The 14,839-nt window shown below is 38.5% G+C and overlaps 1 protein-coding gene across 2 annotated transcripts in view; it reads right to left on the minus strand.

Moving 5' to 3' along the window:
• Positions 1–14,839, minus strand: part of LOC122815449 (zinc finger protein 252-like) — a 304,744-nt gene that overhangs the window by 64,828 nt on the left and 225,077 nt on the right. The window contains exon 13 of one of the 2 annotated variants that reach the window (XM_044087952.1): positions 8,190–8,429. The exons of the other annotated variant lie outside the window; for it this stretch is intronic. Coding sequence (XP_043943887.1) covers positions 8,190–8,429 — 240 coding nt within the window. The remainder of the gene's footprint in view (positions 1–8,189; positions 8,430–14,839) is intronic. 2 annotated transcript variants of the gene reach the window in all.

Raw genomic sequence — 14,839 nt, forward strand, 5'->3', positions numbered from 1 at the left:
TTCTTCACTTGCACATCTGATACAGTATGCCTCTCAGACATTAACAACCAAGCCAGTGTTGTACTCATACCATCCTAATGGGTTGTAGCTGTGGTGCTTGGTGAGATATTTTTCCTTATCAATAAGATATTCATTATTTAATTGCCTTTTTAGTTTCAAAATTACAGAGCAAGAAAGGATGTACACTTTAAATGATCCCCCCTTAGTACTCTGTATGTACTAAGAATTTGAACCACACAGTATGACATAGTAACATATTTAGTGTAGTCTCATTTTGAGGGAAAGCCCCAGCACAAGTGGCACAATTATAATTTTTGTTTCACTTGAATAGAGTCGGCTCTGTAAACAACTGCTAACTTCACATCCCATGCTTCTTTATTACAGTTAATTTGGATGCTTTTTATTTATTCTGAAATTCTGCTGCTGTGTCTAGGCAGTCATCCCCTTGTCCTTTCCTAATATGATCACCTCAGGCAGAAGATGCTAACAAATCCCAAATATTCTTTATATGTTTAACCATGGCTCCAAGGGAAGAATAGTATGACTTTACTGTACAATTAACTGGATATAAAGTACAACATCCCATTGGGTCTGAACTGCCTCATGTACACAGGCAATCCTCTCCTCCTACCACCCAACACTACAACCTGCAAGAGATGCACTTACATAGCCAAACTGGAAGCAAAGCTCTCTCCGGCCAAGATTGTGCTAGACAGTCAAGAGGAGAAGGTCAACACATGCATTACACCTCAAGCAACTCATAGCTCTTCAAAACTCACACCATCAACACCCACACATAGCAACACTAAACCCACATATGCGGAGGCACTTAACATTAACCTGCCCAAGCAACAAGGACCTCCGAAGCTGAAACGCAAACAAACACCAGTCACAACCAAAGTGAAACATAGCTCACAACACCAGTGTGCCACCCGACAACAGCCCCTAAGGCAAGACAATGTACCCAACACTTTAGTCATAGGTGACTTTATAGTCAGGCACACCCACTCACCAGGCAGAACAAGGAGAAAATTACAGTCAGCTGCCTGTCGGGTGCCAGGATCCGCCACATAACGCATGCACTCAAGTCACTCCACAACAAGTACAAATAGGACTCTGTCATTGTCCATGCTGGAGTGAATGACTTGAGATGTACCTCCCTGGACTACAAGAAAAAAGACATGGAAGAGCTCTTGGATCATGTGACCCAGGCAGGTATGACCCTAGCCCTGAGTAGCATCCTGCCTTCACCCAGAATGATACCAGAGTATAAGGACAAAATGATTAACTTCAACAATTGGCTAAGCTTCTGGTGTCATTCAAAGGGGATCCAGTATTTGTCTGCCTGGGAAGACATGATCGACAAACCACAATGCTTTGCCAGAGATGGTCTGCACCTGTCACCCCTGGGATTCTGGTTACTGGCTAAAGCTCTTGCTACCCCTATAGTGCCTTTTTTAGGCAAGGTTCAAAAGATAAAACCACCACCGTAACAGATACAAGCATGCAAAATCTGAAGGTAATGCTACTCAATGCTAAAAGTCTAAACCTCAAAATGCACTCTCTCAAGGCACTCCTAAAAATGGAGACCATTGATATCTGTGCAGTAACTGAGACCTGGTACAAGGCTCCAGAGATCACCCCTGCAATACCAGGCTACAATTCATACCACACTTTTTGGCCACAAAACCATGACCGAAACACTAAAGGTGGAGGAGTGTCCATATTCACCAAGGATATTCACACCTCCAGGCTAGTTGCCCAACACAATGCATCTGAAATTCTCCAGGTGCAACTAAGACTAGGTAAGACTGAAATCCAAATTGTAGCTTGCTACAGATCCCCCACCATGCCCCAAGATTCTCATTACACCTTTCTAAACATACTGGAAAATATTAAGATACAACCAGACACCCTAATACTGAGTGATTTCAACTACCCTGCCATTAACGGTTCTTGGAATTCATAAATTACAACGCCCTGGATCATCTAATCCATTGTCCCACCAGGGGCTCCAATATCCTAGACCTGGTCATTACCAACATGGGAGACAGATGCTCCACACCAGTGGTCACCCCCTCATTGGTCAGGTCTGACCATAAGCAAACCACCCTTGACATCCACATCCCACCCCCACCCCCCAGTAAGGAAACCTCCTTAAAAAACTTCTCCAAAGCCAACTTCATGCTACTGAAGTCAGAAGTGACAAACTTCACGACACCCACACAGACGGGATCTGGAAGTTCGATTGCAGAATCCTACACTAAGGCACTGTATGAGCATATCCACTTGTGCATGAATCGTGCCATCCCAAATAGAAACAAGATGCTCTTCTCCAAAAAAAGGAAGCCAATCTGGTGGTCCCCTGCTATAAACAAACTATACAACAAAAGGAAGAAACTGTTGCAGAAAAGAGGAAAATCCCAGGATGCAAAAAACTCCCTCACCAGACTCAGTAAGAAGGTGAGATCCCTCATAAAATCTTCAAAAGCTAGTTATGAAAATAAAATTGCCAAAGATTCCAAAGACAATCACAAGGCATTCTATAGTTATGTCAAGAATCTAAATGGCAATGCTCAGATCTGCTCTGAGCTACAACAGAATGGCATTAAATATACTGATCCCAAGGATATTGCCAATATCCTGGCAGATCGATTTAGTGCCAACTTCACCCCCCTCTCACCCCCTAAAGGGCCCATCTCAATACCAAAAGCTTTCCAAAATTCCGGTAATCACAGACACACAGGTAGAAACCGCACTCTCCAAAGCTAACAATACAGCATCCATGGGACCAGATGACATCTCAGGCTGTGTACTACATGAACTACAAAATGAACTGGCACCTCACCTAAGTGTCATGTTTAATCACAGCCTCACCTCAGGCTTCGTGCCCACTGAGTGGCACACAGCTACAGTTATCCTGCTCCACAAGGGAGGATCTGCCTTGGATCCCGGGAACTACCGTCCCATCAGTCTGACAAGCCTGATCTGCAAGGGCATGGAACGCATTATCATGGAACTTATAAACAAAGACACTGGCAACCTACAAACACTGGACCCCACCCAGTTTGGGTTTGTGAAGGGACGATCTTGTCTTCTGAATCTGACTGACTTCTTCGAATCAGTCTCCAGAGCTGTGGACGAGGGTAAGGCGGTCCACACAGCCTATCTGGACCTTGCCAAGGCCTTCGACACCATCCCCCACTCTGGAATCATAGATAAACTTATTAAGCTAGGCATACATCACTCGATAGGTTGCCAACTGGCTTGCTGACAGAACCCAGACTGTAAAAGTAGCCGACTCCAAATCCAGCTCCAGACAAGTGACAAGTGGAGTACCTCAGGGTTCAGTCCTTAGACCACTCTTGTTTGGCATCTACTTCACTGAAGTACAGGCCAACATTAAGGGACTCTGGCTAACAAAGTTCGCAGATGACTGCAAACTGGGAGCCATTATTGAATCCCCAAATTATGTGGATATTCTACAAACGGGCCTTACAGAAACAGATGCCTGGTGCCAGAGCCATGAGCTCAAGCTTAATGCCAAGAAATGTATAGTTATCCTCTTTGGAAAAAAACATGTACCCATGAATTACCACATAGGTGGCAGGACACCAAACATCAAAAGTGTGATGAGAGACTTAGGGAAACAGGTGGACAGTGGTCTCACTTTCGAGAACCACATTGCCACAACAGTCAGGAAATCCTTCTATGTGGCAGACCTCATCACTAAGGGCTTTTGATCCAGAAAAAAGGAGGTCATTGTCCCACTATACTCATCCCTCATTAGACCCATTATAGAGTATAATGCCCCGTTTGGTATGTACCTCACAAGACATCTGCAACAGCTGGAAAGGCCACAGAAATACCTCACTAAAAGAATCACAGGCCTAAAGCAGATGCCATATGCTGACCATCTAAAAAAACTCCAGCTATACTCTGTGGCATATCGTCTACTCAGAGGCGATCTCTGCTTAACATACAAGGCCATGTCAAATCCTGAGCTATTGGACATGCTCCACTTAAAGAAATCCCAATCCCTCAGAGCCACATGCTCCAAGGATCTAAACCCTATCATCACAATGAACAAAGCATGCTGGAGGGATAGGTTCCTGACCCAAAGACTCCCCATACTCTGGAACAGACTGCCCATACATGTCAAGCAGAGCGCCTCATTGGCCCTCTTCAAAAGGAACCTTGATGATTGGATGGGAGATAGGAAATTCACCCCAGGAATCATGTCAGTCGCCCTACTAGACAGGGGTACAGAGAAGTAAATATTGTGGGAAGAAATATCCAGGGAATTTTTATGGCTAGGCTTGCACAGGCCCTAGGGCCGATAGCCTAGTACCAACCTATGAACCTATGAACCTATATACTAATTATTTGACAAGGTAGATCCTGCATGAACAAAACTACCACCAGTTATTACCATAACTGTCTCAGACAGAGTAACTAATTAAAATTGCTATAACTAAAAACAAACTACAAAACTACAAAATATTTTGTAAACCACAGTATCAATAGGCCTACTGCAGTCAGCCTATGATCTGCCAGTTCTTCACTAACTCCAGAGCCCTGCTACATGTCCTGTTCAAAGAGTAAAGCATATTATAGTCAAGGAGGGATTTAAAACTTAAACTAGATTCCAATGGCCACAAGGCCCAATTCATAGTCACGATGACAGCTGCTAAGCCAGTAGACTCCATACTGAAAGAATTCATTTTGACTTGGTAGTCTTCACATTGCCTTCAGTATCCATAGTCTCTGGTAAGTCTCAGTACAATAAACACCAGCCAAGAGATCAGGTTCAGTTGAGATAATATTACAAAAAAATATATATAAGTGACACAAAACTGATAAAAACAGACTATGAAGGACCACTTTTTTAACAGTAAGATAAAGATTATCAGTTAAGTAGAATAAAATATCATCTTTGCTATAGCTCAATTTGATGTATTGGTTTGGAATATAAATGGGCTTGTTGATAAGCAAAAAAATAACACAAAAAAGGTACTGAGCTATATTTACAATACAGAAGTACTAATGTTACAGGAACACACCTGACTTACAGAGAAAATGAAACCTTTGTAAAGTGAAGTGGGAAGGAAGGTTTATTTCCTGGAATAAGTGAGCAAAATAAATGAATCGTACTTTTAATTAAAAAGGTTATAGGAATAAAGATTGAGGAAAAAGTGAAGGACAGCCAGAGGAATACAGCGGTGAGGGTTTGTTGGCAGGGTACAAGAATTAGACATGTTGCACTTATACTCCATTAGGCAAGACACAAATAATACTATGGAAAAAGCTATAGTCTTTTGTCAACGATGCACGTTAATAGCAGGAGATGGAACACTATAGGAAATAAGGAAGAGGTCTCTGGTGGGCCAAGATATCACAGAATACTGGCAGAGGGTAGATTGTTGGAGAACTGTATGCATGTATTTGGGCTTAACGATGTAATGAAAATAAAACAGAATGAAAAGGAATATATATACATTTTCAGTGAAATATGTGCACGATTACAGAGATGTTACACATCAAAAGAATACTGAGACATGGTCTGAATCATGAAAACACAGCCAGTGATTGTGTCAGACCACGCATCTATACAAAGGAAGTTTTTGTGTGTCAGACCATGCACCCATACAAAGCAAGTTTTGCAAGCAAGTAAAAGTACTTTGTGATAAGCACTGACATTTGACAGCATTCATTCCAAAAAGGAAGCCATTTAAGCAGAGAAGACATTGCAAGGAGCTAGGATAACTGCAAATGAAGATTAGAAATGTAATTGCAATGAAAGCAAATTTGCAATAGTTACAGTAGGTATCTAGACGGTTTAAAAACATAAGGAATTTAGACGAGTTGAAAAGAATAAGTGGAACATAAAAGGTGGAAAGAGCAATTGAAAAAAGATAGAATGTCTATGCATGAGGACTGTGAAAACATGAATGTTCACACAGCAATGCTTTTAAAACAACTGTTTTTGACAATAACCCTAGAGCAACTGTTGGCTCAACACTTGAGGCAACAAAAGATTGAAAGGATGATGACTAAACTCAGTTATTACTATAATAGTAGGGCACAAATAGAGCTAGGAAAATGATGAATATAATGGTGAATTTTTTAAGTACACTACACAAATAAGATGATTACAGAGAACAATGATATGGAACTGAGAACCATTACAGATCAGCAACAGAACTCCATAGTGTAAAAAAATGGACTGTATGTGATGCTATAATGGAACTTCAGTATTAAGAAAACATTAGATTGGCACAAAATACTGAAGATCTGTATCTAATAAAGTAGACTCCAATATAAAGTGAGATGTCACTGGTCTAGGTGTTAAGACTTGTAATATAGTGAAAATAAAACAATATGGTCACTGATTAATACTGGATATAACATTAGATTGTAAGTAGTTAATTTGTGTGTTTAACTGTTTTTGCTTAATGAGCAATGTTAAATCAAACTTGGAATCAAGACTGGATAGAATAGCTCTTGATGATATTTTGATTTGCATGTTTAACAATGGCAAGCACCTGATAACTGAATACAAGCACTGATTGTCTAACACAAAGTTGTTTTAACAGTATTATGTAAACAGATTCTTACAAAATGGTCACATCAGTAATCAGTGTCAAAACAAGAGTGCACCATGCATGGGAATTGCACAGTGTGTCAACCAGAAAAATATTACAATAAAATATTAACATTGCTAAAAAATAGCTATCTGATGTCACATTACTTAGTCACATGTACATCTGAGGCTACACACATGAAATGATCTTACATTAGAAGATGATGACCTTGAAGATGATGAAGGCACGGTTGTAGAGGAGCACTATGAAAAGGAACAAGGCCTGGAAGCTTCATTTACAGACATAGGTTTCTTTAACCTTCTACACTTTGTATTCCTGTCTGAGAATAAATGGATGAGCCTTCAGTTTGCTCCTTACATGGCATTTTCACCACTACCAAGCAGTACGCGTTAATGAAAGTCTCAATCTCACCAATCAAATGGTGGTCCATCTCTCTGGACTGAAGCTTTAGTAACACATACACAATCAATTTATAATCTTGTAATGCAAAGTCAGAGCTTGTGACAGTATTACATCATAATCTGTTGGCCACAGTCACACATGAACGGTATACACTTCCTAGGCCTCTAACACAGGCACATGTTGAGAAATATAATGATGAACTCTATAAATGGTCTCAATTAAACAAAGTATCATTTCACTCAAGGAAATGCAAGGTTCTGCATTTAGGGGACAATGCACAATATCCTAATGCAACAGTCAATGACTCGATTTCAAAATATACATCTTATATAGGCCTTGAAGTTCTACTCTCTAACTTAATGAATTTCAATTAATATGGTAATTAACAAATTAGAAAGGGCTTTGGAGTTATAAGACTAATCTTGCAGTCAGTGTCTTCAAGGACTATTACAGTGCTGCTTCCACTGATGAAGAACCTAGTGAGATCAATAAGAGAATAGGAAATTGATTTCTGTAACAATTCCATAAAAGATATTATTAATGCTGACAGAGTACAACAATATTTTACAAAAATGTTTCATCATTTAAGAGTCCGGAATTTAAAGAACAACTTATAAACTTACATTTGTTTTCAGTTTGTTACTTCGTATCGATGTGACCTTATTCATATTTATAAAACTGTTTAATAATAATGGAAAAGGCACTAGAAAAAATAATTCATTACTAAACAATAGAATCTGTAATCAAGAAAATAATTTAAGACACTGTCATACATGTATGTCAAAAGTGTGTAAAACAGCATAGATAACTGGTTTGGAGATGGAGTTTATTGGGCTGCAATGTTTTGGCGATTGGCTTGTTATGACCTCTAAGGACCACTGGCATGCAGTGAAACATTGAAACACAGGAAATTTCCAAGTAAGACAATGTAGGAGATATGAACTACTAGATAAAAACTGAGTGCTAATGGTGTGCACAGTTGCCCTCCCCCCAACAAATGTGTAAGAGAGACACCATGTATGGATCAGGAGGACATTCCTCTACGAATGTGATGACTCAAGATTTTTAGAACAATCATGCAGTAGAAAGAAGCATCTAAATGTTTCACCCACTTCAGGGGACACCCTCAAAAAAAAAATCTGTCTTTCCATATTACCACCAGTTATTACTCGAAATACTCACCTGCACTGTTTTTCACCTCTTCTATCACCTCTTTCTGCAGAATTCTTGATTCTTCCCCTTCCACTTTTTCTGGCCATGCATAATGCAGCTTGTGCTTTTTGTCTTCCTTTGATAATACTGATGATGTCAAGGTGTTTTTGCTGCTTTTGGTCTTGTTTAGCATAATTTCTTTATTTTTCTTCCTCTTCTTTTCAGCTGGCAGTTTACATGGATGACAGGTTACAAGAAAAGGTTCTGAGACTAAAGTTCAGAAAAAATACGTATAGAAATTAATTCTTATAAATTATATATTCTTTGATATATTCATGTTTAAGGATTATCACCTACAAAAATAACTTCAACAACTTCTTTAGATAACTGCACTATCATGGCAAAAATTAATCACAAGTATCATTCGTGCCTTTTTTGACATAAAAAATAACACCATCCTTAGACATAGGGGGGAATTCAATAAAGCCTACACAGAGTGATTTTCTGTGTAGGCATAGTGGCATGGAGATTAAATGGAAGTAAGCAGCCGTATGATCTAGTAAACAGAGCAGAAGGATGTGCACAAGTGACACGGAAGTGTCCGTGGCATGCAAATCACCTCATAAGCAGGTGAATTGCATGCAAATGAGGGTGCTGGACCAATCCAGCAAGCAGACAGGCAATCCTGCAGGCCCTGTGTTGGTGTCTGAAGTACACATGGAAAATTTCCGTGTACAAGAAAGTACCAATTGAATAGGGGCTGTAAAACCCCATTTAGAAGTCAGAAATTGCATAGCAGACACAGATATGTGCAAAACCATGACATGTGTGTCCAAAACGTAATGCAAAATAATGTAATACAAGTTGTTTTTTAATACCCATATTACATTTGTGCTGCAGGCAGCAGTGAGCAAATGTGTCATTATGCAAAAAAAATTAAAACATTTAAAAACTAAAAATAACTAATATGTGAGAATAATGCATTATAGTGCCCTGCATGGAACATGTACAATGGTAGACTTCAGTGGTTGCTAAGGAGGCATGCCCTGGAATAGCGTAGTATCCAGGTTGTGTGCACAGATCTGTATGCAAATGAGCTTGGGTTACTAAATACAAAAATGGGCTTCTGTGTCTGCAGATAAAATCCAAGTAGCCCCAGAACCATATTGGTGTCCACAGAAGAGCTAGCTGACATCAAAAATGGTGCATCACTATAGGTTTAAGCAGATTGGAGCTTAGCAGCACTCATCTCAGCTAAGCAGGGGGTGTGTCCAATGCTGATAAGCTTTGTTTTGATGCGGGGCTCATGTTTTAGCTGGTTTGAGCTGTGCTGAGCATGCCAGTCCAAGGGGGTATATCTATTGATTACTGAGCATTGTCTATATCAGCAGCATGGGTTTGCACACCTCATCACAGTGCTTAGCAGGGAAGGCAGTTAAAAAAATAAATAAATAAAGGAAATTGCCAGAGAAAGCCAATCATATAAAAATTAATGATAACCCCTGTTTCACTTACAATGGGCCATTCAAACCCCTCAGTGATGTGCCTGGCAGGTGGAATGCATCATAGTTAGCTAATCAGATAGGCTGCATCTGGAGCAGACAACTATAAATTATGCATACACCATACAATCTGATTTCTCTCCCATACTCTGCACCACTGGAGTACAGAGGTGAAAATTTTAACTTATAGAATGGTAGGGGCTACTGCTGCTCTGCTACATCTGTATGTGCTAGATGCTGAAGTCAGTGCTGATGCTGATGCTGACAACAGGTCTAGACTGAAAAGGAGACGAGTGTTCAGGCCCAGGGTAACCTTTCAGGAGCTACATGAGATGGAGATTGTAGAACTTTACAGGATGAATAGGGACATACTACAAGAACTTACTGAGCTCTGCTGCCCTCAACTCAGACCCAGTGCCAACAGAGGGGAACCCATCTTAGTAAAAACAAAGGTATGTGTGGCCCTTAGAATACCAGCTACAAGTGCTTTTTCAAAGACCAACTGGGGATATGATGGGGGTCTCACAGGCATCAGCATTCAGTGTACTCCACCAGTTCCTGGCTGCCATGCAAACACATGCCACTGAGCACATTTACTTACCCTGCACCCCTGAGGAGATGGCCAGCAGTATGCATCTCTTCTACCATGTAGCACACAACCCTGAGGTACTGGGTGCCATAGACTGCACTCTTGTCCACATCAAAGCACTGCCTAGTGAGGAGGATAGAGTCTACCTCAACTGCAAGGGGTATCACTCTGTCAACTGCCAGGTCATCTGCAATGCCCAGGGCATTATCAAGAATGTGTGTGCTGGCAGCCCTGGCAGTTATCACGACTCCCATATCTGGCACACATCACAGCTGCACCAGATGTCTGCCAGGGGGGAAATTCCATATGGCCATCTACTGGGATATGCTGGGTATGCACTGGAACTGTGGATGATGACTCCCATCAGAAATGCACACATACCTACTGAAGAACGCCATAATGAGGCACACGCACAAACTAGGAACATCATAGAGCATGTGTTCGGGCTGCTCAAGTCACGGTTCCGGTGCCTCAATATATATGGTGGAGCTTTGTAGTACTCTCCAGCCACATGTGCACAGATAACTGAATCAAATTCACTGGCCTGTCCAACAATATAAAACAAATGCAGCCCCTCACGAGCTGTAACAGTCCCAGTAAAATAAAGATGCACTGGCACACTTTAGCGTTGAATAATAAAATTCCTTCTTTAATACGAACTGTTAAAACAAAATTGCTTCACAAACTGGTTGAGCGCTTTCATCTACTCCTGTAGATTTCCTCAGAACCATTTGAAAGTGCTTAATTACATATTATATAGTCTCCTTTCTCCAATAGCATCATCACATTAATTAGTTGAAAACAATTAATTACTAACCATGTAAAGCTGTTTAAAGTGCACAGTGCTAGATTCCCTCAGAACTGTTCCTTCCCTCTAGTAACTTATTTTTTAAAATCCTTGTGTATGTCTGTATTGTTTTGAACATACATTCATATTCACATGTCATATGTACATTACATTATAAAATTATTGACTATTAAAACCTCATAAAGCTAAAAACTGTAAAAAATATATAAAAAAAGCTTCAGAGTGAATAGCTGCTTTAACATCACATTTTTGTGTTTCATGTTGTCATAAACACCTTAATAAGAGAAATATCCTAGATAACACTTTACTTTTGTCCAACATGGGTTTTATAGATATGGTATCATTAAGCCCTGGGCTTTCTGATGCATTCAATTTTATTTGCCAACGTGTCTCCTTTTCCATTAGTTTTGTCTTTGTGTTCCCTCCCCTTGGATTCTCTAGTATGTGTTCTAGTATACCAAACTCAAACATCTTACATTCATTATGAGCTTCACAATGTCTCCATAATGCATTATTTCCATCTTGTTTTCTTATCTTATAACAGTGCTCATAAATTCTATTTTTCAAACACCGTGTGGTCATTCCTACATAATAACTTGGACATGTTTTACACTTGGCTAAATATATAACGTTTCTTGTTCTACAATTCCCCTTACAAAAGGTGATATTAGTCTTGTGAATATTGTCCAGAATTATACTTGTTTTCCCTATAATAAACCTACACTGATTGCATCTACCACATTTGGTTGTGCCATGCTCACTTTTGGTAATGCCATACATCCTATTTAACCTGGATTTTAGGTTAAGTCCATTTCTGTACACAAATGTGGGTTTTCTTCCTACTATGTTATATACATTGTCATCAGTTTCTAATATATTCCAGTTCTTCTCAATTACGTCCCTAATTTTACCTACTTCAGGGGCATATTGTATAACACAGGCTCTTCTAAACTCCTGGGTAACTATGTCTGAAGAATTACTATTTGCCATGTTATTTCCCAGTATAGGTTTGTATTTTTTTCCCCATTCCTGAGTGACATAGTTCACTACGTCCACTATCATCCCTTTCGGGTAACCTCTTTCTTTAAACATCTTAGCTATTTTATTTAGCTCCTCTACCATATCTTGATAGTTAGATGTCATTCTTGCTGCTCGTATACATTGTCCCTTGATGATGCTTTTTTTCTGGTGTGCTGGGTGACAACTATTGAACTCTAAATAATCATTACTAAATGTGTCTTTTCTATATAAATTAGATTTAAATTTATTACCGTCTATAGTAATCCTCATATCTAAATAAGATATACTTTTTCTATCCATGGTAAAAGTAAATTTTAAAAATCATTCCTAGTATTCAGATATTCAATAAATGTCTTTAAAGTGTCAACCCCACCCTTCCACACCATAAACACATCATCCAAAACCTCAGATAGCATTTTATATTAGTTTTCCATTCTGAGCCAAGTATATATTCTTCCTCCCAGTTTAGTAGAAATAATTTGCAAACATGGGGCACATGCGCCCCATGGCTACTCCCTTACTTTGTTTGTAATATTCACCCTGGAACATAATAAAATTATTTTTCAGGACCAATTCCATAAATACCATTATAATACTTATTTTCTCCCATGTTAAATTACTATATTTTTTATACTGTCCTGGAATCTGTTGAGTCCCTCTTCCTGAGGTATACTTGAAAACAAATCAACAACATCCACTGTCACCAATATACAATCTTCAGAAATGAAGTCATTTTTAAGTCTTGCCAAGAAATCCCAACAGTCTTTCACTACATGTGAAATATTTTTATATGCACTTTTTAACCAACCATCTATGACTTTCCCTAATTCAAAGTTTTTGAGTTGCTCCCTGATATTATGGGCCTAAATGGAGGTTCATTCATATCTTTGTGCACTTTGGGTATCCCCACTATGTTACTAATAATCGGATACTTTATTTTCACATAATTATATAAATCAATAGTGATTCTGTTCTCTACTAATAGGTCTTCCAATATCAAATCTATCTTATGATTGGCTATATTAACTTTGTTAATAGATGTTGATATATAATTCCCAGAATTAAATAATATATTACTTATTTTATTATTGTAGTCTTCCATATTATATATGACTATACCCCCTCCCTTATCCGGCTTCATTAATCTAATTTTATCATTATTTTGCAACTCCTTCATAACTTTGTATTCCTTCTCAGTTAAATTAGTGACATAATTCTTACTTTTGTCCATAATGGCATACAATTCCTTGAGTACCATCCTCTCATAAGTGGCTAGGGTATTATTCAATGGTGGAGTAAAATAACTGGGCTGCCTGAAGGTTTCCACGTTCAGTGTTTCCTTCCCTTTGAAGTATATAGCCAAATTTAACTTCCTGAGATATTTTTTAAAATCCACTATATAATCTATAATATTGCCGGAATTGTTAGGAATGAACTTCATACCTTTAGATAATAAAGAGAACATATCAGTGGTAACTTCTACATTGGTATAGTTGTATATACTAAAGTCCTTCCATCTATAATGTATATCATTATGTTTAACTATTCCTTTCTCTCCATTTCCTGGTGTACCTAATCCCATTTTCTTGGTGGATTGTTCTCTTGATATTGCCTGCTTCTGTATCTTTCTTCCTGCTTGCCCCCATTTTCTCTCATTTGCTTCCCCTCTAAAAAATGGTTGGACCTATTTCCACTAAAATAATAAAAAAAAAAAAAAAAAAAAAAAAAAAAAAGCATCATCAAGGGACAATGTATACGAGCAGCAAGAATGACATCTAACTATCAAGATATGGTAGAGGAGCTAAATAAGATAGCTAAGATGTTTAAAGAAAGAGGTTACCCGAAAGGGATGATAGTGGACGTAGTGAACTATGTCACTCAGGAATGGGGAAAAAAATACAAACTTATACTGGGAAATAACATGGCAAATAGTAATTCTTCAGACATAGTTACCCAGGAGTTTAGAAGAGCGTGTGTTATACAATATGCCCCTGAAGTAGGTAAAATTAGGGACGAATTGAGAAGAACTGGAATATATTAGAAACTGATGACAATGTATATAACATAGTAGGAAGAAAACCCACATTTGTGTACAGAAATGGACTTAACCTAAAATCCAGGTTAAATAGGATGTATGACATTACCAAAAGTGAGCATGGCACAACCAAATGTGGTAGATGCAATCAGTGTAGGTTTATTATAGGGAAAACAAGTATAATTCTGGACAATATTCACAAGACTAATATCACCTTTTGTAAGGGGAATTGTAGAACAAGAAATGTTATATATTTAGCCAAGTGTAAAACATGTCCAAGTTATTATGTAGGAATGACCACACGGTGTTTGAAAATAGAATTTATGAGCACTGTTATAAGATAAGAAAACAAGATGGAAATAATGCATTATGGAGACATTGTGAAGCTCATAATGAATGTAAGATGTTTGAGTTTGGTATACTAGAACACATACTAGAGAATCCAAGGGGAGGGAACACAAAGAAAAACTAATGGAAAAGGAGACACGTTAAATAAAATTGAATGCATCAGAAAGCCCAGGGCTTAATGATACCATATCTATAAAACCCATGTTGGACAAAAAGTAAAGTGTTATCTAGGATATTTCTCTTATTAAGGTGTTTATGACAACATAAAACACAAAATGTGATGTTAAAGCAGCTATTCACTCTGAAGCTTTTTTTATATATTTTTTACAGTTTTTTAGCTTTATGAGGTTTTAATAGTCAATAATTTTATAATGTAAT

Source organism: Protopterus annectens, chromosome 11.part0 (genome assembly GCF_019279795.1).
Source record: "Protopterus annectens isolate FY-2018-M chromosome 11.part0, PAN1.0, whole genome shotgun sequence".
Lineage (NCBI taxonomy): Eukaryota > Metazoa > Chordata > Ceratodontiformes > Protopteridae > Protopterus > Protopterus annectens.